Source organism: Schistocerca gregaria, chromosome X (genome assembly GCF_023897955.1).
Source record: "Schistocerca gregaria isolate iqSchGreg1 chromosome X, iqSchGreg1.2, whole genome shotgun sequence".
NCBI lineage: Eukaryota > Metazoa > Arthropoda > Insecta > Orthoptera > Acrididae > Schistocerca > Schistocerca gregaria.
The window spans coordinates 31,842,035-31,869,847 of record NC_064931.1 but is presented as its reverse complement, the minus strand read 5'-3'; the positions used below and the strand labels follow the sequence as shown (position 1 = coordinate 31,869,847).

The 27,813-nt window shown below is 44.5% G+C and overlaps 1 protein-coding gene across 1 annotated transcript in view; it reads right to left on the bottom strand.

Moving 5' to 3' along the window:
- The window catches only part of LOC126298799 (delta-aminolevulinic acid dehydratase), a 45,818-nt gene extending 18,869 nt beyond the window's left edge, over positions 1–26,949 (bottom strand). Inside the window, exons 1-2 of the mRNA XM_049990263.1 lie at positions 26,150–26,949; positions 23,548–23,692 (exon numbers count right to left, since the gene is read on the bottom strand). Coding sequence (XP_049846220.1) covers positions 23,548–23,692; positions 26,150–26,274 — 270 coding nt within the window. The 5' untranslated portion in view covers positions 26,275–26,949. The remainder of the gene's footprint in view (positions 1–23,547; positions 23,693–26,149) is intronic.
- Positions 26,950–27,813: the final 864 nt, after the last annotated feature.

Below are 27,813 nucleotides of genomic sequence, written 5' to 3'. Positions count from 1 at the left end.
ATGCAAGTTCCTGAAGTGACCACTCAAAATAAACTAGCAGCAAGAATGGCTCAAATCTTCCATGCCAGCCTAAAAAGATTTGGAAAGCCATTGTATAATTTGCCTGTCATCAGGTACAAGCTCATGTCTTCAAAATACATTCTGACATTCTCAGGTGTGTAAGCCTCAGAAGACCTGCCTTCAAATCGCTTTTATTGGACCATGGACTTTTATTCATTTACAGACATTGTTTCATTTTGTACAACTAAAAACAGAATCAGATAGGTATATTTAATAGAAATCATGGTCACATGACTTATAATAATTAAAATGTCAAAGCTGAGTACTTTCCCCCTTCTGCTATCTAAAAGTTCACTAGTTGGCACATAAACATAGACTTAGTACCTTCCATTTACATTATTTTAGACAGAAGCATGTTCACAGTGTTCATACATTACCACATTACTTCTCAGCAATTACAGAAGCTCTTACCAGATAACGTCCACATCAAACCAAACCAAATTAAACAATATCAACAAAAACGCACCATGAATATTGTTTCCCTTTGTTCAGTGGTACTACATACACAGCTGTATCAATAATATTCTTCACCCAACACATAAAAACCTCTGTGGGCATACTGTCATCTCTGTGGCTTGTGCTCACCATGCACATATTCACAAAAGTGTCTTGAGCCCCCTGAGGGGAAGTGGGTGAAATGTGATTTTTTGCTTCGTTTTTTCTCCCATTCATTATTTACAGTGCTTTTGCCACCATGACTCTGGAAGCATCCAGGATGTCTTCTGCGGTTTGCCAGGCTGTGATGGCAATGCGGTATTCATCGTTTCACCCAAGATTGGTTGGTTGGTTTGATTTTTAAAGGGACCAAACGGCGTGGGCATCGGTCTCTTGTTCCACTGAACCAAGTCCATGGCATAAAACGGAAAACCAACAGGACACATCACAGGAATTCGAGATGGACCAAAAAATCACACGAAGCTGAACACACTGGGGACAACAGAAGACAAGAAAAGCACAGACACACAAGAAACAGGCAGAAGAGTTTAAAACAGTAGATCCGATGTCTTGGGCTGGCCAATCACAAGGATAAAAAGGATGAGCCAGCCACTCTCCAACACATTAAAATCTCTAACCTAAAAGTACTAGGTTACAAAGCACAGGGAGACAAAGGACAGGAACTAAAGCTTAAACCGAAGAATAAAAACCAGCATCACGTAGAAAACTTAAAACCAAGTTAGCTGTGGAGGCATTGTCTCCTAAAATTGAAGGAATTCTGTCAGAAAGATTAAAATTCCATTTCAGAACAGCTAGATGTGGATAGTCCAACAAAATGTGGACTACTGTGAAACGGGAATTGCAGCGACAACACGGTGGGGCCTCACGCCGGAGAAGATAGCCATACGTCAGCCAAGTGTGACCAATGCGAAGGGGGCCGAGGGCCACAGAGCCCCTGCGAGAAGCCCATAGAGAAGACTTCCACTCAAGTGTGCTCTCCTTGATGGCAAGGAGTTTATTAGGTGTAACTACGTTGCGCCATTCAATATCCCAAATCCTGAAAACTTTGCGGCGTAATGCCAATCAGAGGTCAGGTTTGGGTATAGCAATCTCCAGAAGTGGCTTATGAGTGGCCTGTTTGGCCAGCCTGTCAATGAGCTCATTTCCCAGAATTCCAACATGCCCCGGGGTCCATACGAAGACCACTGAATGACCAGACCGTCCGAGGGCATTAACCAACTCCTAGATAGTTGCTACCAGAGGAAGGCGTGGGTAGAACTGATCAATGGCCTGTAAACCACTCAACAAATTACTGTAGACCAGGTGGGACACACTGGGGCAGGAACGAATATGCTCAAGGGCAAGAGAGATGGCCACCAGCTAGGCAGTGAAGACACTGCAGCCATCCGGCAAAGAGAGCTGTTTGATATGTGCCGAGTGTGCATAGGCAAAGCCTACGCGACCATAACCAGTGAGCCATCAGTATAGATGACTTCAGAACTCTGGGACGTGTCAAGAATCAATAGGAAGTGACTGCAGAATGCCTCATGAGGAACAGAGTCCTTATGGAAATGCAATAGATCCAGCCGTATTTTCGGTCAAGGCATACACCACGGAGGTGAACTTTTATGGATCCACACAAGACACTGTAAAGGAAAGGACTCGAGTTCAGACAATAAGGAATGGACACATACAGCAAACGTTATCCCCGACCGAGTTCGCCGTTCCAGGACACGAGACACCGTGTTTGGGAATAAAAGGTGGTAATTCGGATGCCGAGGTGAACTACGGACGTGCGCTGCACAGTTGGCGAGCAGTTGGCAGCACCTGATGTGCACCGGAGGGACTCCTGCCTCCACTAGTAGACTGGCCACTCGTTCGAAAAGTGCCCGTCACTAGACTAATCCCACAGTGGTGCACAGGATCAAGCAACTTCAATGCTGCAGGCGCTGACAAACCATACGCTACACGCCCATAGTCAAGTCATGACTTGTAGAGCCGCAGCAGCATAGAGCAATCGGCCTCCCAAGTGGTGGTGTTCAGGCAGCGGAGGGCGTTAAGATGCCGCCAGGACTTTCACTTAAGCTGACGAATGTAGGGGAGATGTTAGCCGGATGTCGGAAACTGGTCCTAAAAAGCAATACGTTTCGACTACACGTAGTGGATGGCCATAAAGAAAAAGTGCAGGGTCAGGATGGACTGTCCATCACTGACAGAAGTGCAAAACGCAGGTCTTGTCGGCAGAGAAGTGAAACCCACGTGCGAGAGCCCATGTCTGTGCAGTCTGAATGGCTTCCTGTAGTCGGCGTTCAGCAATACCAATGGCTGAGGAACTGAAGTAAAGGCAGAAATCGTCAGCATATAAGGAGGCCAATACTGATGGCTCTACAGCTACTGCTAGGCCATTTATAGCGACTAAAAATAGTGGAACGCTCAATACAGAGCCCTGCGAGACCCCATTCTCTTCGATACTGGAGGAGCTACAGGAGCCTCCGACTTTAACACGGAAGGTACAGAGGGTGAGAAAGTTCCACAGAAAAATCGGGAGTGAGCCACGGAGGCCCCACCCGTGCAGCGTGGCAAGGATGTGGTGGTGCCAGGTCGTGTCATAGGCTCTCCATAAGTCAAAAAAAGATGGCTACGAGATGTTGGCACCTGGAAAAAGCTGTTCAGATAGTAGACTCCAGGCACAAGGGGGCTTGGCGCAAAACCACCCTGTGATGGAGCCAGAATGCCCTGAGACTCCAGGAGCCAACACAACCTCTGGCTCACCATCGAGTAATTTGCAGAGAATGTTAATGAGGCTAATGCGGCGGAAGCTGTCCAATGCAGCAGGGTTCTTCCCAGGTTTGAACACTGGGATGATGATGCTATCTTGCCACTGGGACGGGAACAATCCCTCAGCCCAGATGCGATTCGAGAGAGAGAGAGAGAGAGAGAGAGAGAGAGAGAGAGAGAGAGAGAGAGAGAGAGAGAGAATGAATCTGACGTGATGAGGCCACAGACAGATGTTTGAGAAATTGGGAGTGAATTTGATCAGGGCCTGGAGCTGTGTCAGGGCAATGGGCAAGCACACTGAGGAATCCCCACTCAGTAACAGGAGCATTGTATGGCTCAAGATGACGTGACACAAAAGACAAATGCTGTTGTTCTGCCCACTCTTTCAAGGAACGAAAATCCTGTTGATAGTTTTCAGATGCAGGAGGGGAGAAAAAACCTCCTGAACAGGCCACGAAGGCCCAATGGTACTGACTGGCCTCTGTGTCATCCTCAGCTCATAGGCATCACTGGATACGGAGGAGCACGTGGTCAGTACACCGCTCTCCCGGCCATACGTCAGTTTCCGAGACCAGAGCCGCTACTTCTCAATCGAGTAGTTCCTGGTGGTGGTGGTTAGTGTTTAACGTCCCGTTGACAACGAGGTCATTAGAGACGGAGCGCAAGCTCGGGTTAGGGAGGGATTGGAAAGGAAATCGGCAGTGCCCTTTCAAAGGAACCATCCCGGCATTTGCCTGAAACGATTTAGGGAATCACGGAAAACCTAAATCAGGATGGCCGGAGACGGGATTGAACTGTCGTCCTCCCGAGTGCGAGTCCAGTGTGCTAACCACTGCGCCACCTCGCTCAGTAGTAGTTCCTGAGACTAGAGACTCTGCAGACTGGACGGTCACCCGCCCGAGTGCTAGCCCTGCCCGAGAACCAGTGTTACCATTGCGACAAGGCCGTTGCCCTTGCGGACGCAGAACTCCGAGCAAAATGCTCAGTGATTTCACCGGAGTTTGTGCACACTGCCCCATTTACTGAAATCCCAGGCATCTCGAGTGGGGTTGGGTAACCATAAAGGCGGTGAATCCGAGTCCATACCTGGGAGGCAGGGGAACAAGAACCAATGGAGGAAACGTATCTTTCCCAACACTCTCGCTTCTCTTTGTATCAGGTGGCAGGCACGGGCTCGGAGCCGCTTAAAAGAATGAGAGTCTCCAATGATGGATGCCGCTTATGTCGTCTGAGGGCCCACCTATGCTCTTTGATGGCCTCAGCGATTTCCGGCGACGACCGAGGCACAGTTTTATGCCGAGAGCACCAAGAAGAAAGTCCTGTTCTGCAGCTGATACAATAGATGCAGTGACTCACTCGACCACCACATTAATAGCGCCACGTGCAGGAGTGTCAACAGTGACAGCAGATGTGAAAGCCAGCCAATCAACCCTGTTAAGGGCCCGTCGTGGCAGACATCCAGAAGTGTGATACTGGGGTAGTGACAGGAAGATTGTAAAGTGGTCACTACCACACAAGTCATCGTGAACCCTCCAGCAGACAGATGGTGAAAGTCCTGGGCTGCAAAGCAATAGTTCAATGGCCGAATAAGTGCCATGAACCACACCGAAGAGTGTGGGGTCTCCTGTATTTAAGAGGCAGAGGTTGAGCTGAGAGAGAAGGTTCTCGACATCTCTACCCCGGCCAATAATCACGGAGCCACCCCACAAGGGCTTATGGAAGTTGAAGTCCCCCAAAAGTAGGAATGTTGGGGGAGTTGGGGGATCAGATCAGCCAATCCGTTAAAAGGTACTTCACCATCCGGAGGAAGGTAGAAATTGCAGACTGTAATATCCAAGGTCATCCTTATCCTCACAGCAACAACCTCTAAAGCTGTATGAAGATGCACTGATTCAGAATATACAGGGTCAGCTGCTGCCACCGGCAGAGGGCTAATGGCTAGGATCATTGCTTCAGAGGCATCGGCAAGAGCTAGGTCCTCAGGGGACACTAGAAGCTCCACCTAGTCAGATGCAGAGCTTGTAGGTAGCGGTGGTGCGGGTGCCACTACAATTTCCTTGGTCTTAGGGGTTGTCGGTTTCGATTTCTCGCACTGTTCCTTGGGTTGCCTTAACTGGGAGGGCTTCTTTGATTTGGTCTCTAGGACTGAAGAGGGCCGTAAAGCCCTGTGACCAGCGACCTGTAGTTTCTTCAGCCACTGGTGGGTATCTGCTTTGCCACTGGTAGGAACCTGGGAAGGGAGTGTCTCAAGGGACCCCTTTTCTAGCAAGAGAAGCCGAAGAAGACTTATGTTTCTCTGGCTTAGAAGTGGGGACTGACGTCCCTTATGGTTGGGGGGAGGGGGGGGGGCTGCTCCCAGAGTGGGAAGTGCCGTCCCCCCCCCCCCACCTTCAAGGGGGCAGGAGTGGTTTTATGGCTCTGAGAGCTGACTGCAATTGGTTCAACAGATGGGGCTGTAACAGTGGTGACAGTGGCGGCAGAAGATGTTGTCATGCACATGGGATGGGGCCTTTCAAATTTTCTTTTAGCCTCAGTATAGGTCAGTCGGTCCAGGGACTTTTATTCCATTATTTTCCTTTCCTTCTGTAGAATCCTACAGTTTGGCGAGCAAGGGGGATAGTGCTCTCCACAGTTAACACAGATAGGAGGTGGGGCACATGGAGTATTGGGATGGGATGGACGCGCACAATCTCAACATACGAGGCTGGAAGCACAGAAGAAAAACATATGGCTGAAATTCCAACAGTTAAAGCACCGCATTGGGGGAGGAATGTATGGCTTGACATCACAGTGGTAGACTATCACCTTCACCTACTCGGGTAACGTGTCACCTGCGAAGGCCAAGATGAAGGCACTGGTGGCAACCTGATTATCCCTCAGACTCCGTTGGACGCACCTCGTTGCTCTAAGTTGGCGTGCAGCTCATCACCGGACTGTAAAAGAAGATCCCTGTGGAAGATAAGGCCCTGGATCATATTTAAGCTTTTATGGGGTGTGATAGTAACAGAAATATCCCCCAGCTTCTTACAAGTGAGTAGTGCCTGTGACTGTGCAGAGTATGCTGTTTTTATCAAGACTGACCCTGACCGCATTTTTGGACAATCCCTCCACCTCCCCAAACTGGTGCTCTAAATGCTCTACAAAGAACTGAGGCTTCATGGACACAAAGGATTCCCCATCAGCTCTCGTTCATACTAGATACCGTGGCGAATAAGTCTCACTGCCATTCTTAGCCTGTCGTTCTTCCAATGGTGTGGCCAGGGCGGAGAACAATTTGGGGTCATATGTATTTGCATTTAATTGAGCCCTTGAACACTTAGAGACTGCTGGTGGCTGGCCACCAGCAATAGATGACGTACCACACTTCACTGCGGGTCATCTGCGCTGATGCCACCCACTCTGACCAGGGGCTCTCCCCATGGGCACCACCCAGCCACACCGAAGACCACCTGGCAGGATGGCCTTTGCTGGGAGTCCTGATGCCCCAGGTAGATGGGCATCTATCCCTCGCCATATGTGGGGAGTTAGCAGCTCAGGCATCAGCAGTGTGATCCCTTTGTTCTCAGGGGGCTACCACCAAGGGCGTACATGACGATCCCACCACAATGGGCTGGCTACTGTGCTGGATTTTGGGTGTCGAGTATCCATTCACATAATGAGTGCAAAGATGGAAGCACACAATGGAGGGAAAGCATGCCACCTGGAACCCACTGTGGCCAAAGTGGCCGGAAGCTCGGTGCAAGTCCGATTCCATGACGATAGTGAGTGTGCCAGATCTTCTGGCATGATGGATTTATGATGCATCACGTAAGGCGTCCTACCCCAAATGGTATGCACTATCAGAAAATTTTGAAAAATGGAGGTCAAACCCTTTAGGGGACCATCACATTAAGGCTGGAATGTTTGAGACTCATTTTAGTTGCCTCTTACAACAGGCAGGAACACCTCGGACCTATTCTAACCCCCGAACCCACAGGGGGAGTTTCACCAAGAAACAGGCTGTTTGAGTGCTTCAAGGTCTCTAGTGCCACAGCATAATGCTGCATTAAACTTTCAGTATGACTTGCACAGCCTGATTGTCGTCTATGTTCAAACCTAACTAATGGAGCATGTGGTATACATATCGTTCTAATGAGCACCTACTTCAGAAGCTTCCTTTAGGGGTCTCTTCCATGTAATCAGTTAGGGAAGTGGACATTTGAGTACAGACCAGTGTCCACTTCCCACTCTGCAATAGCTGTGGTGGCAGATAAAACAGAAGGAAAGGTCCATGGTGACAAATGACTGTGACTGAGATGAAATGCACTGCTCAACATCTGTTCAGAAGACAGGTGTTTTCTGGTACAAGAAACCCCAAGAGCACCACTCCTGGAGCAGCTGTTGTTGAAACCCCAAAGAACATTATATGCATTAAAATCCTCCCTCACCCCTTCCCCCTCCCCCATCAGGAACGAGCAGATGAGATGCTTAAGAGAGCCTTTGTATCAAGTGAGCTACTCATTTGGCCACCATGTACACTGTGCAACACATTTTCGAAATCCAATAACTATCTTTCATTACAAGGCAGATGTCTGAAATTTGCGCAAAGGGCCTACAACCTTCCTCTGTAATGGTGCTAAGGCTTGGTGCCCTTTGATGTTGCCCTTAGGCTTGGCAATGCTTTAAACAGCAAGGACTCCCTGAGGAGGAGGAGGAGGAGGAGGAGGAGGAGGAGGAGGAGAGGAGAGGAGAGGAGAGCTCAGAAATTTAAGTGAGGTGTAAGATAGGTTAATGATGTCATACTGGCACCAAATTTCACCACAATTGTACCCAATGACACTGTGGACATGTCACGTGATGGGAAGGTCACCACACCCCTCCTTACCCATATTTCAGCCCTTCCTTTCATGCCTCTGTGACAGATGTCAGAACCACCATCGCTAGTGTTTAAATACATGGTTTCATTATGGGTGGCCACAGAAAACATTTCAGACACACCACTGCTCAGAAGTCACGGAAAAGGTCTCAGTGGGTGGCATAATGGGCATCAATGAAACCACCTCTGCCCTTGGGGTGCTGATTCCTTCACATTTTGTAGTTCAAAATAACAGTTCACAGTGAATGAGCAACAGAACAATGTTCTTGTCAAACTTTGACACTGCTGACTATCCTTGGCAATTCAACTTTCTCTAGTGTGAGGCTGCAAACCCATTGAACATAATCTGACCCTTTGGAAATTGCTGTGACGTGACTAATGCCATAGCATACTGGGTGGAACCACTAGGGTCCTTTCAAAACCTTTTTCTGAAAACTGAATGTAATCTGAAGCAGCTAAAAGTGCTTTTTCAGCACTAATGTTTTGCAACCTCTTGTGATGTGATCGCTGGAAGCAGGGGAGAGACCTGGCACTGATGTGTGAATAAAAGGGGATAGGGTCCCTCTAAGACCTCCTTTTCAGCAACACCTCTGTGCCGTCTGTGCACTTTTGTTGGCACTTTAAAATTGAGCATGTCCAGAGCTGTTTCCTTGGTAGTTGTGTGACAGACGGGCTGAAAAGCATAAACACTCTTTGCTGCTTCAGATCACATTCACATTTCATCAAATTGTTTTGAAAGGTCCCTTGCGGTTCAACTCTGAATGCCACAATTGTGCCCAGTAACACCGTGGACTAAAAATGATTATCGGGCTACACTCTAAAGGGGTAAATTACATCCAATAGGGTTGCAGAACCACAATATGCTTTGAGACGGGGTGAACTGTCCAGGGGTTGCCAGCAGTGTCAAAGGTTGTCAAGAACACCATCCTGTTGTTTGCCATACTGTGAACTGTTGTTTTCTGCTGCAAAATGTGTGGGTCACTGTCCCAAGGGAAGTGTGGTTTCCTTGATACCATTTATTCCATCCCAAGGCTTTATTATGTAGATTCTGAGTGATGGTGTGTGTGAAATGTTTTCCTTGGCCAGCCTTATGAAAACCACGTGATTTTGATCTCCATCATAGGGGCATCAAGAGGAAGAGTGTTGCAGGTAAGAGGGGGGTGTGACAACCTTTCCATTGTCTGATATGACTACAATGGTGTTGGACAGAACTGTGGTGAAATTTGGCGCAAATGTGATATCATTAACTCGCCTTACAACCCACATGAACTTCTGAGCTCTGGTCTTTTTTGCACACGTCAACACCTTGCTGAGAAGCATCATCAAGTCTGAGGCTGATGTCACAGGGTGACATGTTTTCGCACCATTATGGAGGAAAGTTGTATGCACCTTTGAGCCAAATTTCAAATTTGTGCTTTGCAATGGGAAACAATTATGGGGTTTTGAAAAAGTGACAATTTAATTGTGTTGGGTAGTGGATATGTGCGTGACATGCTTTCTTTTCTACAAATTCTGCAGCACTGTCAAATGATCCATGGATGAACAACTTTTTATACTATACACTTTCCAGTGAACTATGGGGGAGATATCAATCAGGGAGAGCTTTGGTTCCCCTTTCCTGTATATCATTGTAATATGCAACAGACATAAGAAGGAAAGGATGGGATGGAATGGGATGGTATGGTATGGTAGAGAAGGTGACAAGAGGGTTGTGCAGGGGGGGAGGGGGTAAGGAGGAGGAGGAGGCGGTGGTGAGAGGGGTAGGGGGGAGGAGGAGGAGGCGGCGGCGGTGAGAGGGATGGGGGGGAGGAGGAGGCGGCAGTGAGAGAGGTAGAGGGGGAGTAGGAGGGTGGCGAGAGGGGTAGGGGGGGCAAGAGGAAGAGACAGACAGCGAGTGCGAGAGGAGAAGATTAGGACATATCAAATTCCTACACATATTTAGCAATTGTGTGAAGCATTGTCAGGTTTGCTAGTTACAGCATAAAATTATAACAATGCAGGATACTGTGACAGCAGTGTCAGAGAAGAGAGACAAAAAATCAGTTATCAGTTTGTTGGAATGGGAAATTTCACATCACTGAGATATACTGTAACTCCTATGATCTTTTCTTGCTTTTTGTTAATTGAATTATACCACTGAGTCTTTTGTAGTATATCTTTCTCCTTTTTTTTTCCCCAAGACAGTATTTACTATTGAATTGTGAAGCCTCTATGCAAGAAGAGCTGACAAAATGGTATTAATAAACATAGATTAAAATTAAAATTTGTATTAAATAGAGAATGAAGATAGAAAGTGAAGGGATGGGTGGGAATTTGTGGTTGGTTTGTTTAAAAAGGTGTGTGAGGAGAAGGGGGGGGGGGGGGGGCGAAGGGACCAAACTGCTAGGTCCTCTGGGAATTTGTGACTTCCAGCTGTGCAGGGCATTGTGGGAATGCAATTGTGAAAGCTAAAAATTTGTGCTGGACCAGGACTCTAACCCGGATTTACCACTTCTGATGAGCAGTTGCCTTAACCTCTTTGGTCATTTCAACATGGATCCTGACAGACTCAAATTTCCATCTTATCGCATGCTTTAAGGCAGTGTCCTTCAACCATCAACTTCCTACCCGTAAATTACTGTGTGTTTAGAGCTTATGGACACTCAACGGCAAGTTACCAGTGCACAAATTACTGATTCCCATAGGAGTTCAGATGATATTAGTGTATAGATCAATACCATTGTTACATGTGATTTGAAATTGTTGCAAAAAGGCAATGGTCAGTACAATAGCTACCCCTTTCTTAGAGCACAAATTATCAAAAATTCCAAATCTGTTTTCATGAATGGCTTTTCATTTGACTGGGCAATACATTATTTGTTGCAAGAGATTTTGGAAGGTTTCCATAAAAACTATTTGTGGATAGAAGACTGTGAAAAAGGCTTTTTACTGAGGAGACAATGGTATATTGCTAAATAAATTAGAGCAGCATGGAATTTATATGAAGTTATTCCAGAGCTCTCCCTCCTATTTGAGGTTCTTTATGGTTAAAGTGACACCACCTGCCAACAGACGGCAAAAAGAGGATCATAAGAAGGAATGGAATAACTAGCAGGCCGAGGCAGGAGGATGGCAGCCTTGGCAGCAGTGTCAACAGCCTCATTCCCCTTCAAACCGACATGACCAAGAACCCACATGAACATCACAGTGGCTCCCTCAACAGTGAGCAAGTGGAAGCTTTCTTGGACCTGTTGCATTAAGGGATGAACTGTTTACAATACACAGAGGCTCTGAAGGGCACTGTGAGAATCTGGGCATATGACAATCAAAAAGCCTGTGTCACTGGATGTTTTAGGTCGCCTGAAAGAGGATGAAGAGCTCAGTTTTAAATAATGAGCAGTGTTCTGAAAGCAGACACCAATTACAAAGGCAAACTTGACACAATGGTCGGTTGGTTGGTTGTTTTGGGGTATAAAGAGACCAAACTAGAGTGTCATCAGTCCCTTTTTCCTGACGCAAGCAAGGCTCAAGGTACAAAAACACCAAAGTACGTTTGAGAAAGTAAAAGGGGGAAAAGGAATGGGGAACCACAACTAAAATGAAAACGAATGGAATGAACAAAAAACAGGCAAAACATACATCACAAGGAAAAATAGAAGAGGGTATTAAAACCATAGAGCAGATGGTCTGGGCTGGCTGATCACAATAATAAAAGAGGATGAGCCAGCCACTCTGCAACACATTAAAACGTCCACCCCCAAAAAGACAAGGCGAGATGAGCACATGTAGGCAAAAGACGAGCACTAATGCAAACAAATGCAAAGAAAGTGCGACAAAGTTAAAATGGAGGGAGGGAGGGAGGGTGGGTGGTGGCCACGCCCCCCCCTCCCCCCCCCCCCCCCCCCCCCCATGAATAAAATGTAAAACTAAATCTGCTGTTGAGGCACTTGCACCAAACACTGAAGGCAGGTTGCTGGGAAGGTTAAAAATACACCGCAGAGGGGCTAAAAGTGGGCAGGCCAACAAGATATGGACAAAAGTCATATGTGAGGCACAGTGACACAGGTGGGTCCACGCAATGGGGGAGGTAGCCATGTGTTAGCCACATATTGCCAATGATGAGCCGACAGAACCACAGAGTCCCCGTAGTCTCCTTAATGACATGTAGTTTGTTGTACGTACCGAGATTATATCATTCCATCTCCCAAAGTTGAAAAACCTGGCGGCATAACAATGATCACAGGTCAGTTATGGGAATGCCAATCTCCAGAAGTGGTTTCCATGTAGCCTGTCGGCAAGTTCATTTCCTGGGATTCTGACATGGCCTGGGGTTCACACAAACACCATGGAATGACTGGACTGTTCCAGGGCATAGATGGACTCCTTGATGGTCACTACCAAAGGATGGCGGGGGTGGCACTAGTTGATAGCTTGTAGGATATTGAAGGAGTCAGTACAGAGTCACGGTACAAGTCAAGAATCGAGAGGAAATGATGGCAGTGAGCTGCAGGGTTAACTGAGTCCTTAGAATCATGTGAAAGGTTCAGGCGAAGCTTCGGCCTAGGTGTACACCATGGAGGTGTACATGAATGGGCCTTGGGTATATGTGGTAAAGGCAAGGACTCCACTTCAGACAGAAGAGATTGGGGAGATGAACCGCCATGGGTGGGAAAAGAAGACAGTAATTCAGATGCTCAGGAGAACTATGAATGTGTGCAACGTAACTGGCAAGCAGTTGTGCATGCTTAACCTTCAATGGAGACTCTGGCCTCCACCAGAACACTGGTCACCGGACTCCTCCTGAAAGCTCCTGTTGCCAGTCGAATGCCACAGTGGTGCATAGGGTGAAGTAAACGCAATGCTGAGGGTGCCACCGAACTATAAACCAGACTCCCATAGTCAAGGTGGGAGTGAACAAGGGTCGGTACAGCAGCAGCAGCGTAGAATGATCTGCACCCCTGTTGGTGTTGCTCAGGCAGCGGAGGGCACTGAAATGCTGCCAGCACTTCCGCTTTAGCTGACGAAAATGAGAAAGCCACAACAACTGGGCATTGAAAACCTGTCCTAAGAATCAATATGTCTCCACTACAGTGAGTGGATTGTCATTAAGGTAAATTTCTGGTTCCGGATTAATGGTACGCCACCGACAGAAGTGCATGACACACTACTTCACGGCTGAAAACCGGAAGCTGTGGGCTAGAGCCCATGACAGCACCTTGTGAATGGCTCCTTGTAGGTACCGCTTAGCAACACCAGTACTGGAGGAGCAGTACGAAATGCAGAAGTCATCCGCATACAGAGAAGATGTGAGAGACGGCACGACAGCTGCTGCTAGACCATTAATGGCCACTAAAAATAGTGATACACTCAATACAGAGTCCTTTGCGACCCCATTTTCCTGGATATGGGAGGAACTTTGGGAGGCACCAATTTGGACATGGAAAGTATGGAGCGATAGGAAATTTCAGATAAAAACCGGGAGCGGGCCCCGGAGACCACACTCATATAATTTGGCAAGGATATGCTGTCTAAAGATCATGTCGTAAGCTTTTCGTAAATAAAAAAAGATGGAAACTAGGTGTTAGCATCTGGGAAAGGCTGTTGGGATGGCAGACTTGAGGGAAACTAGGTTATCAGTGGTAGAGTGACCCTGGCAGAAACCGCCCTGGCATGGAGCCAATAGGCCACGTGACTCCAGGACCCAACCCAACCGCCACCACACATTCTAACAGCTTACAAAGAACATTGGTGAGGCTGATAGCTATCCACATCAAGCGGGTATTTGCCAGTTTGAGCACTGGAATGATGGTGCTCTCTTGCCATTGCAATGGAAAGACGCCATCTCACCAGATCCAGTTGAAGATGACGAGGAAATGTCACATCTAGTTGGACGAGAGGTGTTTAATCATCTGACTGTCGATCCGATCTCACCCAAGAGCTGTGTTGGGGCAATGTGCAAGGGCACTGAGGAGCTCCCACTCTGTAAATGGAGCATTATAGGGTTCACTGTGATGTTCAATGAACGAGAGGGCTTTCCTTTCCATCCACCGTTCGAGGCTGCGAAATGCTGGAGGATAATTCTCCGACATGGAGGCTCGAGCATAGTGCTCAGCAAAGTGCTTGGCAAGTGTGTTTGCATCGGTAGATAACACGCCATTGATGTTAATGCCAGTGAAACCTGTCAGGGTCAGGTACCCACAAATACGTCTGACCTTCGTCCTGACTTTGGAAGGTGACTTGTGGCACCCAATGTTGGAGACGTACATCTCCCAACATTCCTGTTTCTGTCTTTTTATACATTGACAAACACGGGTATGGAGCCATCTAAAAGCTATTAGGTGCTCTAGGGACACACTTTAATGGCCTCGGCGATTTCCAGCGACCACCAACGTACTGACTTTCGCCGGGGCACCCTAAAGAACAAGGGATCATGTTTTCCGCCACAGAAATGATCGTTCTAGTGACCTGCTCAACTACCACATCAGTGGTACCATATGGGGGGATTCAACAGTGACAGAAGAGGTTAAAGCTTGTTTAAAGCCCATCTTGGTAGATGTCCAGGGAAATGGTGCTGGGGGAGGGACAGGAAGATGGAAAAGTGGTCACTACCACACAAGTCATCATGCACTCTCCAGTGGACAGATGGGAGAAGTCCTCGGCTGCAGAGGGATAAATTAGTGGCCGAGTAAATGTGTGGGGGCCCCAGTATTTAACAGGCAGAAGTTGAGTTGAAACAGGAAAGTTTCGACATCTCTACCTCAGCCACTAAGCACGGTGCCACCCCACAAGGCATTATGGGTGTTAAGTGGCATGTGGGAAAGGTTTAGAGAGTTGTTGAATGAGTGGAGCCAATACGTTCAGGGGTACTGCACAATCTCGAGGAAGACTGCTTTGAAGGAGGCAAAAGTTCATTGCATACTGAGTTCAGGACATAGACACAAACTCCACCTGACATACTATTATAGTCGCTACAGTTCTTGTAATATCCCCTATAGCCATGGAGGACAGTGGTCTGCATTGCCAGGAACTCTGTTTCCTGGAGGGCAATGCAGAAAGCAAGTGTAAAGCTTAACAGTTGCTGTAGCTCAGCCAGGTGGTGGAAAAAACCGCAGTAATTTCACTGGAGGATGATGTTATCGTGAGGCTGGCAAGGCATGAAGTACGCAAGGAGAAGACATGTGCCTGAATTTCAAGCACTTAAAAGCACCACATAGGGGGAGGGACGTATGATTTAATACTAAAGCGATAAACCACCACCTTGGCCTTTTCAGGCAATGAATCACCCTCAAAGGCCAAGATGGAAGGCACCGGTAGCAACCCTGTTGGGTCTCCTGTAAACGTGCCGGATGACATGAACACCCCGTCCTTCTAGATTGGCGTGGAGCTTGTCGTCAGACTGCAAGAGGAGGTCGCGATGGAAAATAATCCCCTGGACCATGTTGAGGCTTTTATGGGGAGTGACAGAAACAGGAATATCACCCAGCCGGTCACAAGTGAGTAACACCTGGGATTGGGCTGAGGACGTTGTCTGAATCAAGATTGCACCCTTCTCATCTTGGACAGTGCTGTCACTTCCATATGATGTTCAGCCAAAAATTGAGGCTTCATAGGTAGAAAGGAGTCCTTGTCCATTCCATTACAGACTAAATATTGAGGCAAATATGGCTCTCTTCTTTCTGTAGCCCTATGTTCCCCCCATCGCATAGCAAGGGAGGTAAATGATTTAGGGTCATATCTGTCAGCATTGTACTCTATCTTGCCCTTTTTAGAGACTGCTGGCACTGTACAGTCACAGCAAGAGATAACTTAGTCCTCTTCACTGTGGGTTATCCACCCTGATGCCACCCACTCCGATCAGGGGCTCTTCCCATGGGCACCATCCAGCCACAGCAAAGGACACCTGACATGATGGCCATTGCCGGGAGTCCTGATGCCCCAGAAAGACAGGCATCTACTCCTTGGCATCCATGGGGAGTTAACAGCTCAGGCATCAGCAGTGAGATCCCTGTGTTGTCTGGGGGCTACCACCAAATGGGTACATGACGGCCCCACCACAGGGGACTGGCTACTGTGCTGGATAATGGGCGCAGAGAAATCCAATATTGTCATGGAGGACAGGAGACAACGGAAGAAGATGACATAACCTGGAAAGTGTCCTCACCCAAATAACTGAATTGAGGGGGAGGTGCAAAGCCATGACAAGAGATTCAGGAGATCGAATCTAAGGGCACTTGTGCACCATGTAAGGCATCCTTCCCCATATGGCCCGCACTTCTGTAGAATTTTGAAAGTGGCAGGTCAAAACAGAGAATGGGACCTGAACTCTTTGGGCTGTGTGAGACTCCTTTTAGTCACCTCTTATGACAGGCAGGAATACCTCGGGCCTCTTCTCACCCGGTACCCGCACGCCCCATACTGGCGGTCAAGGGAGTCATTGAAAAAGAGGGCATAGGATGGGTGACCAGGCACAGTAGACAAATGCCACACATATAAGCTGAGGATAACATCATGCCGGTATGACAATGGTCATTTGGCAGTTTATGCAGAGAGACTCAACTGGGCTAGTGGCCAAATGTATTCCACAAAGGTAAGTTGTATTAAGACAGCGTAAGATGGACAGACATACAGATGAATAAATGAAACACCCAGTCTAGTTTTGATCTGATAATGGACTGGTGCAAATGGAAGAGAGTGGTCTGATCCACTCCCCAGGAAGCACCACTGAGGACACATCTGACACTAAGCGCCAGGTACAGTGTGTGACCAGGTAACACATTTGTGAAGACCAAGGAAGTTTTCTATCAAGCATGAATGCCAGGAATTTCATAGTTTCAGTGAACGCATGAGCAACAGGACAAAGGTGTAAAGACAGTGTAGGGAGCCCACTGTACCACCAGAAATTTGTACAAACCGTTTTGTCAGTGGAAAAGTGAAAGCCATTGTCGACGATATAGGAGTAAAGATGATCGAGATATCACTGAAGATGCTGCTCCAGGACCCAAGCCCATGGAAAACTGCAACAGATCGCAAAATCACAAATGAAAAGCGTACTGGAGATGCCTGCTTGAAGACAGGCCATAATAGGGTTAATGGCTATAGCACAGAGGACGACATTCAGGTTGGAGCCTTGAGGCACCCTGTTCTCCTGGATCAAGGTATCCGACAAGGCCAAACCCACACATACCTTGAAAACTAAGTCTTTTAAATATTTCTGAAGGAAATGGGTCAGGCAGCCATGGAAGCACCACTTGTATAGAGTATAGAGGATACCAGACCTACAACAGGTGCCACAGACTTTCTCCAAGTAAAAATACACAGACAGCCTAGTCTTTCCACAAAAAACTGTTCATGACATGGGTTGTCAAGAATGGCACGCTCTAAAACCACGCTGTGCAGTGGTTACTAGATTGCGAGACTCTACCCACCAGCTTGCCATGAATTATACGTGCCATCACCTTGCACACACAGCTGGTGAGAGAAATGGATTAGTAGCTAGAAGGAAGATGTTTGCCCTTACCAGTTTTAGGTATGGGTATGACAGTGGCTTCATGCCAGCATCTGGGTAATTTACCATCTGCCCAAATGTAATTGTATGTATGAAGGAGAAAGTGCTTGTCCACAGGAGCTGGAAAATCTGAATGTGAACAAGTCCGGTCCTGGAGTGGAAGATTTGGATGAAGTGAGAGCACAGTCTAGGTCCCCTCACAGTAAAGACAGAATTGTATCATTCACAATTCTGAGAAGAGAAGGGTATTACTCGACCTGCCTCCATACAGTGCCAAGGGGGGAACGTGGGTTGATAAAGAATAGAGCTCAAAATCTCCACGAAACAGTGGTCTAATGTGTTGGAGGTAGCAATAAGGTCCACAATGACATCACCTGCTAAGGTCAGGCCAGTAATAGGGGAATGGGCCTCGGTCTCAGAGAGCCGATAGGGGTTGGCTCACATGATGGAAGATTGAGTGAAATCTTAAAAGAACTAGTAAATTAAATCCAGCTAGCTTTTTTTGCTATCCCGAAGAATGCAACAACAGTTTGCAATTGTAGGATGATTGTTAAAAACTCAGATGCACATCTCAGTGCATAAACTATGTTGCAGAACACCTCAGTCCATAAGGGGACACAGTGTGGTAAAGATTATGTTCTGCAGCAGTAAGGATAATGTTAGTAAGGTATTCTTCCTGGTCATACCAACTGGGGAAATGTTGTCTGTCAAAGGTCACCAGTGAGAATTAAAGACTGTAGTTGGCCTTAGAAAGCTGCCAATTGGATTTACACGTAGGTGGGGTAGAAGTCAGCAAATGGATAGCACATTGGAAATGGTACTTGTCAGAGAGAATGAACCACTCGAGACGAAGGGCAAGGTGGATATTGGAGAATGAGAGATCCAAATAGGAATAGCTGTGTGTAGAGTCTTAGAGGGTGCTTCAGTGTTAAGACAGAGGTTGAGTTGATTGAGAAGGTCAGCTAAGATGACACCTCTCAGACAGGTTTTTGAAGAGCCTGGTACACATTAAAGCCACCGAGCAGCAAAGAGGGGCTCGGGAGTTTACCAGCAAGCTGGAGAAAGTCTACCCTAGTGACAGCAGATTACGGAGGGATGTATAAGTTACAAAGAGAAAAGGTGATGAAGGAAAATTCCTTGCAGCGGGGTGTTCAGTGAGAGTGTCTGGCTATGAACGTCATCCCGAATGAGCAGTATGACTCCCCCATGAGATGGAATGTCATCCTTGGAAGAGCGGGGGAGCCACTAGGTGGGGGTAGGGGCAGTGTGGGAGGAATGTGATGGGGGGGGGGGGGGGGGGAGGCCAAACAGGAAGGAAATGTGAGAGGTTAAAGTGGTGGTGGGCTTGCAATTTTGTTTCTTGGAGGTAGCAAACAACCACACACACTGCGATGGCAATAGCAGCCAAAATTCCTCCTTGTTGGGTCTAAAGCTATGAATGTTCCATTGGAGAAGAGTCATAGGAAGGGTTGTCACCTTGGTGGCTGCCACGTGCCAGCCCTTGAAGGCTCATTGCTACAGGGGCCAGAGACTGGAGGATCCTGTTCCATGAAATCTACAGAGGCATCGGCTTTCTCCCTGGGTCAGCCTGTGGATTCCAGGGTAGAAAACCAGTAGGCAGTGCACACCTGCAAAATGGAGGTCACATGGGTAAGGCTACCACACAGCGACGCCATTGAATCACATCTCCGAGTTACGAAAGGAGAAGGCTATTTGCCTTTATTCGATTTCTTAGAGCCTTTATGGTTGGCAGACAAAGACTCAAATGGTTGTTGGCTGGCAGTATTTAGAAAGTCTTTGTCCTTTCATCCTGCCAGTTGTGTAGCATGTGATTTCGCCACCAAGGGCGAAGGTCTGGTGGCTTCTTGTACAGCTGTAGAAGAAGGAGACAGGGATGCTACCATGATACTGGGCAATTTTACAACTGCAGCGCTGCATGGTCGCGTCTTTTATGGAGCAAGGCACTGCAAGAACGGTACTAAAAGTGCTGGATGGTAAAATGCAGGACTTTCAGCTAGCCAACAACTTGCCAGCGACAGGGTAAGATACTTTATCCTTTACCTAGGTCTCCTGGATGGCCGTCTCATTGAGATACGAGAGACATTCATGACTGAGGCAGTATAGTCATCATTACAATTGATACAGCAGGAGTAACAAGGGATATCACTCTCATGGCCATCCCTATCACAAGTAACACATATGGCTGTGCTTTTACAGGACATGTGAGGGTGGTTGTAATGCTAACACTGATAGCAACATATTGAGTTTGGAATGTGAGGTCAGACCATGATAACTTCATAGACTGCTTCATCTTCAATGGAAGCACTACTTGATCAAATGTGACAAAGAGTGCATGCAGGCACTAAGGTCGCATCAACCTGCTATGGCCAACAGTGACATCCTGATCGGAGGTAAGTTTGAATATTTCCCTCAGTTAGACCATTAAGTAGCTGAATGTAAGTAGCCACATGAAGAATTTAGCTTTCGATGGGTCTTGACACAAACAGGACAGCTGTGGAGGTGCGAAGCTGTAAGCAGTTTTTGAGCCTGAAAATCACAATTGGCCTCCAGAAGCAAAATCCCATTTCGTAAATGAGAGCAGGACTTCACAGGGCCTACAATTGCATCAGCACCTTTCTGAATAATAAACGGAGGATCGCCCACCTTAGGTCATTGTTCACACCTCATGTCATGCCTCCCACACTCCTGACAGAGGGACCAATTGGCAATTGGGAAGGTAACAGCTCAGGCAATCGCCCCTCCCTGGGCCTGGCCTGTACCGGGGGTATGTGCGAAACCTATCAACCCGAGCCTGGGAATTACACATTACCAAATCATCTGTTATGTGTCAAACATTTGGGCCAGCCTTCAGTAGCTCACAGGGAGAAAGAAGAAAAAGAGAAACCTCAAACACCGAAGCAGAGGAACGAGAGGTGATGGAGAATGAAGAAAGAAAGAAAAACAGATGAGGGACCATTCAGATATTGGGCCATTGGAACTGCAACATGCTCCCCCGAAAATATCCAAGGAGGGGAAAAAGAATAGGAGGAGGAAAGACATGCAACATGGATTGGGAAGAGGTAAGGCAAAGTGTGAGGCCCCATGATAGCCAAGCATGGATTCACCAAAGAGTAGTGAGCCTCCTGGGGTGTTCCTATTTGAGTGGAAGGAAACAGAAAGCTGTTTTATACTATCACTTAACAGGAATTTAGCCAGCTTCTTTGGGGTACAATAATACAAGTTGCTCCTTGAGGTTCTATGCTAATACAACTTTTCACAATACACATTAGAGACTTTCCTTCATTTTCAGCAGATAACTCTGAAGATGCTTTGGTTGCTCCAGTATACTGAGTTTATGATATACAATTTTTTTCGTGCTGATATTTGCTTCCCTTACAACAGTTACGCAATTTGGGAAGCAGAAGTATAACAATTTTCTGTTACATAGGGTACATAGTACACCCTTGTGGAAGGCACATACTCATGTCCCTTCAGAAGATGCTTACGGCTACATCTCTGATTATAATATTCTTGATGCCATACAGGATGATATTTCAGGAGGACTCAGTTCAGATACAAATAATATTTTTAATCAAGAAGCTAGACTGAGATCTTTATTTAGGCGTCACAGTACATTACTAACTTATGAGATCTGTCACAAACTATATTAACTTGTTTAAAATTAACTGTACCATCCATTCAGTCTATGTAACACAGTGGAACAATCTTTATTGTGCAAGCACACCATGATGTTTTGAAATTCACGTCAAAGCCAAAAGACCATGCAGAAGGTCCATGAAATGTTGGATAGATACAGTGAAATCAGAAGGGGAGAGGATTTCAGTGGGAAGATGTCCAGGAACAGAAGATCTACAATGATAGGAGGAAATGTCAAGCACTTTTACACTACATCAGGGACACTGGAGTTAGGAAATAATAATTATGATCCATAAGCACTATCCGAAACATATGTTCAGCATTTGCAGCATAAGCTTTGAACTTGTTAAACCAAACCACATTTTTTTTTTAGGCTGAGGTTAAAGGATTTTATTCAGGAAAAATTCAGTTCCCCTAAAAACAGTTAATTATATTTGGTAATTAATTTCTTGAGATGAATGGAATAGTTGACATTACTAATCACATAAAAGTATTCTAGGTTCACTTGACTGCATTGTCATCATTGTGCCACTGAAATAAACATGCGACTTTGAAAAACTGTTGATGTAACGATAATACAGACTTGTTTACCCAGTACAGTCATACTGATCTGGGTTTTCTCAAGCCATTCCAGGCAAATACCAGTATGGTTCCTGCTTACAGATTGTTTGGGTTTTGTAAAGAAGAGAACTTCTATATTGTGTACTCATTAAATAGGATTTCATTTTGAAATATCTTGGCTCAGTGTATTGTTGTCCTGGTTTTTTTCTTTGTAATAAATTCTCTATACATTTTGGTGTACCTACCTCCTAGCAACATTGGCACATAGAACCAATGAAATAAAATAAAGAAAAAACATGGAAATAGAATGTTAGCTAACCTGCATTTAAAATACTGATATTTTTCTCTTGTCATTACAAGTAACTCTCAAGCAAAATGGGTGATTAACATCATCCCTAATGGACAATGTTTGCATTTACCATCCTAATTGCTCAAAACATTTGTCCGCATAATTTGCGATGGTTCATTTGTCATATATGGCTCTGACACAGCACACACGGACAGCAACAAGACTGGTGATGGAACAAGATCTGTATTCTAACTGTTTTCACACCTGATGCTAGATTTAGGCAGTGGACCCAGTGTGCTGGAGCATTGCTTTAACTCTTCAAGGCAGATAACCTCTGATAACTCGTGGCTTTAAATAGTTTGACACCCCTTGACCCGGCCCTCTCAGCACCCTCCTAGGAAGAGAGAGGGTCTGGTGCAGCTGAATTTGCTGACATGATGTTTCTTCAAACTGAGTGCCCCTCAAAGATCCGTGAGCAATGACAGAAACGCCCTTTAAGCCAGTGATATGGAAAATATATGAAAAAAAGGTACCTCCACCAACCTGTCCTTTATTCCCACAGATCAATGGAGTTTCAAAGTTGGTATCTACATGTGGTACAATGTGAAAAATCAACAATGTATAATTTAACAAATAGAAAAGCAATAAAAATCATCCAACACATTTTACATAAATGGAAAACATTATAAATGTAGCTCAACAAGGATTAATGTAATATTGAGGTTTTAATCAAGTGAGGCTCATAAGAATCTTTTGGCAGTACCTCACTTCTAAACTAAATAACCAACAGACCATTAGGGTACATCATATTATCAAAAATGAGTAAATGAAGAGAAATAATGCAATCCCTGACTGGAGGCACTCTCACTGAATATGAATCTTAATTCAATTTAGGGATGAGACCTACTACTGCTGACGGAATTAAGTGCCTTAACCACTTAAGCAATTTTGCTTTATAATTAAAAGGCAATGGAAATTTAAAAAAAAGTATTATGATGAACTAATACAAAAAATATTTAAAAAACTTGCAGTTATACAAAGGCTGTGAGAGAGGTACAGAAAGTTAACAGTATGTGGTAGAGAATATATGTGGCAATATTGAGTGGAAGAAAGAAGCAGGGACATCAGAGTGAAATATGAGAATACGAAAGGTAGTACTATGTTAGAGAAAAGTTTGGCAGAAGTGATGTGACACCAGTATTAACCAAACAACAAACTGGCCAAGGAAAATAAAATACAATGGTTATAACAGACAATAGATATTGATGGCAACCAGAAATGATCAAACAGCTGAATCAAAAGTAGGAGAGTAAACAATGAGTATTACATTATTTAACTGGTGATATGGCTAATCATAAATGAGAAATATTCTCAGTTTTTTTAGTTTTCAGTGGACAAGTTATCTTTAGATCACTTCTAAATTATTACCTTAGGTAGGTGCGATAAAACTCCAAATAATAAAACTGACTTCAACCCTTTATCCACAAGAGGTTGAAGGGCATCTTTTAAATTTGAACAGCCATACCTAAATACTCCAGGCATGCTGGGCAATGGCACAACACCTTGCTCTTCTCTGAAAAATAAGAGTTACAGGTAATAACAGCTTGTATACACCAGGTTATTAAGTTTCCTGATAACCAAAATTGGTTGCGATATCACACAACACACACAGTGAAAAACACAACAGTCTACTGATGAAGTGTACATATGTCAACAAATCCACACTGGGCATCTGTTCTACACAGCAGGAAACTGACATTCTCTGGAACACTGGCTGCAAGATTTGAAACAACTATCACATTACCACAACATTTTGTAGCCCTTTGATGTATTGAATGACAAGTTGCTCGTAAAAGTTATGTACTGGACACACCTCCATGCATTGTTCATGGTTTATTTGTGATAATGTACAATATATGCATCAATACACTAATCAGAGACTTTTTTCATTATCTAATATATGCTTCTCTGAATTTACCTTGCAGTTTTAACTTTTTATGAAGAAGAGTGTGTTAAATATGGCAAATTGAATTTAAAAATGACATTATTGTACACTTTAGGCTAAGCTAGAAGTCAAACTGTAACCACAATTTTTATTTGGCATTCACATCCATTGGTTCTGCCAACTCTTAACTAAATTATCAGCTTTCAACCTAACTTAGGCCTCAGGCTATGTTACAGATCACTGTCATCACAATCAAGATTTCAAGGGTGGGACAATAGTCCAATATCACACTCAAGCCCAACTTGCTTCTCAACAAAATACAGTTTCTAAAAATAAAGTCAGAGCTGGGTTTCTTTGCATTTAGTGAACCCAAAGTAAAAAAAAAATAGTTATATGTAATTGTGGCAAGAAATTCCTCTCTGATCAGAAAAAGAAAATGAGGCATTCCCTTATTCCAATATTAGGGACAACTATTTTTGTGTAGTATACACACTGTGTCACCAGATTCGATCCAACACCACCTCTAGGCACCTGACTCAACATTAATAGTCTGCCATAAAACTGCTGAACAGATAATCAGTAACATAGAAAAATACAAACATGGGTTATAAATATGAAGTTGGAATACAATTTTGAAAAATTAAAAATTGTCAGTGCATAACAATCTATAAGGCATACAACTGAACTGAGATATATCGACAGATATGTCTCATGTGCACTGTGAGCATCTTAAAATAAGATTGCCAGTTTATATGTGAAGGAGAAAAAGTAGTAAATTAAGCAAGGTCATTTAGTATAGCATAGCTTTCTGGGTGGGTGAGGAAAAAAATAAAGTCAAAGCTTTTAGACAACAGGAGGAGGTCACCTCAGCTTTCTTGTGAGATAAAAGCAGCATCACTGACGCTAATTATAAAAAAAGTTAATAAGGATTATAAGTACAAGTTCATTCACATATGCTACACACCTTTCTACAGAGGGGGCTGATGACCTCTATGCTTAGCCCCCCTCAAACCTCAAAACCAACCAACCTTTTTACAGACAGAAGTCTGCAATATTTTGAGCACATCTACTTTTATCCAGCTGGGTAACACTAAACATAGATCAAGTTACATGTTGCTCAGGCATTGATTGATTGATTGATTGTATGAAAGGGCTCAACACTATCACTTAGACAATGTGTAAACGAAATCTGTAAATGGAAACCTGACAAATATAAAACATACAGAAGAAGACGTGGACATACATTTAATAAGATGTATACTAAGCTGGTGAAGGTCCAAAATAGCTACCAATACTTTTGATCTTGCCTACATAAGCAGTTCATGTTGAAAGCACCTATGCAGTGTACAAATTTAAAACTAGCTCCACAAAATGGATGCAATGTGGAGTATTTTCCTCTAGTCAGAACTGCCAGGGAAGTGTGGCAAATTGCCTACATATTTATACTACTGAACTACAGGTAAACAATAGACTATTACATAATTTTAATTCTTGCAGTTTGGATACTTTATTTTCTTATGTTTATCAACATTTACTGGTATTTATTTATTGTATGACTGCATAGAAAAAAGACCTAAAATGTGAATGCTGTTCTGTTTAAATCAGCTGCAAATGTACACTAGTAACTGTTCACACTGCAGTACCATTCTAAATAACCAACTATCGGAATGACACAGCCAACTCAATGCCTAAGACATGCAAAACGTAGTGTGTTTGAAGCTTAGGAAAACTATGGGTTGAGGGAAACTGAGGTTTAATTTTGAACTTTAACTGCGTGTAAAAACAAGCTTGGCGGAATACTGGTCGCTTGCAAAATCAACAGCGAAAGACCGGAAAGAGGAAAGGTGTCACACAAAAGAGCATCTGGACTTTATGTTCAAATTCAAAGTTTTGCCAGTGTGAAGGAACGCTGCTGTAATGTTGAACAACGGTAGATATTCTCCACAAAACATAAAACCACTGAATATTAACACATTCACGATTCATAACATTGCCGATATCGGTTAATGATAAATCGTTAGTCGAAGGGAGTCATGCGGAAATGTTAATGGTAAACTACTAACTGATTCACTTTAAATAACTTACCCAATAAACAGTGGAAACATTAAATTATTCGGCGTCAGTTCCACATTTGGTGCTTGCCAGCTTCGTAACACCGGGTGAAAAAATCCACTGTGTAATATATGACTAGGCAATGTCGATTTGCTCATTTCTGACAGTTAACAAGAATGCCACGTTTAATGAAATTAGTAATGTCGAAAAGAACCGGTCTGCCTAACAACAGCTGACCGAAGCGCGTCCCCTTGAATGCTTTGTCACTCAGAGATAAAGACTACAGTTTGTTTTATCTACTAAAAAGAAACAAGACAAGCATTTCTCAATTTCATGACAAACAAATCATTCAGCCAAGGATTCTACACTATCAATATTAGATGTTGCAGTAGCATTCCGTTATCCTTTCCAGCTCCATCGATGATGTGCAGCATTATTGCATTTTCTACGCTTAAATTACTGTTTCTTAGATATAATGCGTCATATCTATTTCATAAGCGTTAAATATTCAGTGAACGCTACATCATACAACAGGATTATGAAAGCAACTTTGCCTGATCCTTTCCAGCATATTTCCTGATTGTGCACAGCAGAAATCATTTTCATATGTCATCGACATGCACTCCTATCTCGAATGACATGTTGTCGCCCAGCTGGCTTCTCATTCAGGCTGATAAATATAACCGCGAGCTTTTGTTGTTATTAGTACTGAAAAGAGGGATTTAGTCTCGTACTGTGTATCGGGATCCTTTCGAAGTCCTACTTTCTGCCATATTTTGGTTTTTGAGTACATTCAGAGTTAGGTAATTTTGAGGCACATTTTCAGGTTGGTTTACAGTTCTCTGCAATCAATCTAAAAGCTGAAACTATAGCTTTTGTTGTACATATTTGAGCAATTACTTTGCTGTAAATGCGCTCTATCGATATCGCAATCTAGGAGCTGCGTTAGCTGCGCGCACCTCGGATGCGTACTTGCGAGATCGTCCGAAATCGCACTACATCGTTTAATCGATTTCAGCACAATCATGTGGATGGGCAAAATCACGGTCTAACATTTAAACTGTGGGCATCCACTTTGCGTAGATGAAACGAGAATTTGCACGTTACAGATGCTATTTCCCTATTGTTATAAACAAGATTGAAATCGTACTTCATTAGAAATTGTGTGAGAGAAAGATAAATCACAATCCATCTGTGCCCGCATCACTAAAAACAGTCTGTACTGTGTACAATATGTTTTACAGTTCAAACTAATTCCAAATGTAACGCATATTTCTCATTGAAAATTCTGTGTTTGTACCATGATTCCGCTGTCATCAAAACTGTGAATTGCACTGTCAATAAATTACAGCCGATTTCCTGTAATCACTCTCATTAAAAAATTGAAGATAATACGTGAGGTATTCGTACAGAACTTGATTCTAGTTAATAAAGATTATATTCAATTATGTTTCTATATGTAGGCCTACTGAAAGATGAATGATTTTTCAGAAAATATGGGGTGAAAAAGTTTTGCATCTCAGTTCCTTATACAATATTTTAAAGAGTTATGTCCTTTTGTAAGTGTTTAGAGAATGTTCTACTCTATTAAACTTCGAGATAAATGTTATCACTTGGCCTAGGGGCCCAAAAAATTGTGGCTTTCACACTAACATTGATTGTTTTCGACACATCCTTTCCTACTGTCCTCCTAAGAG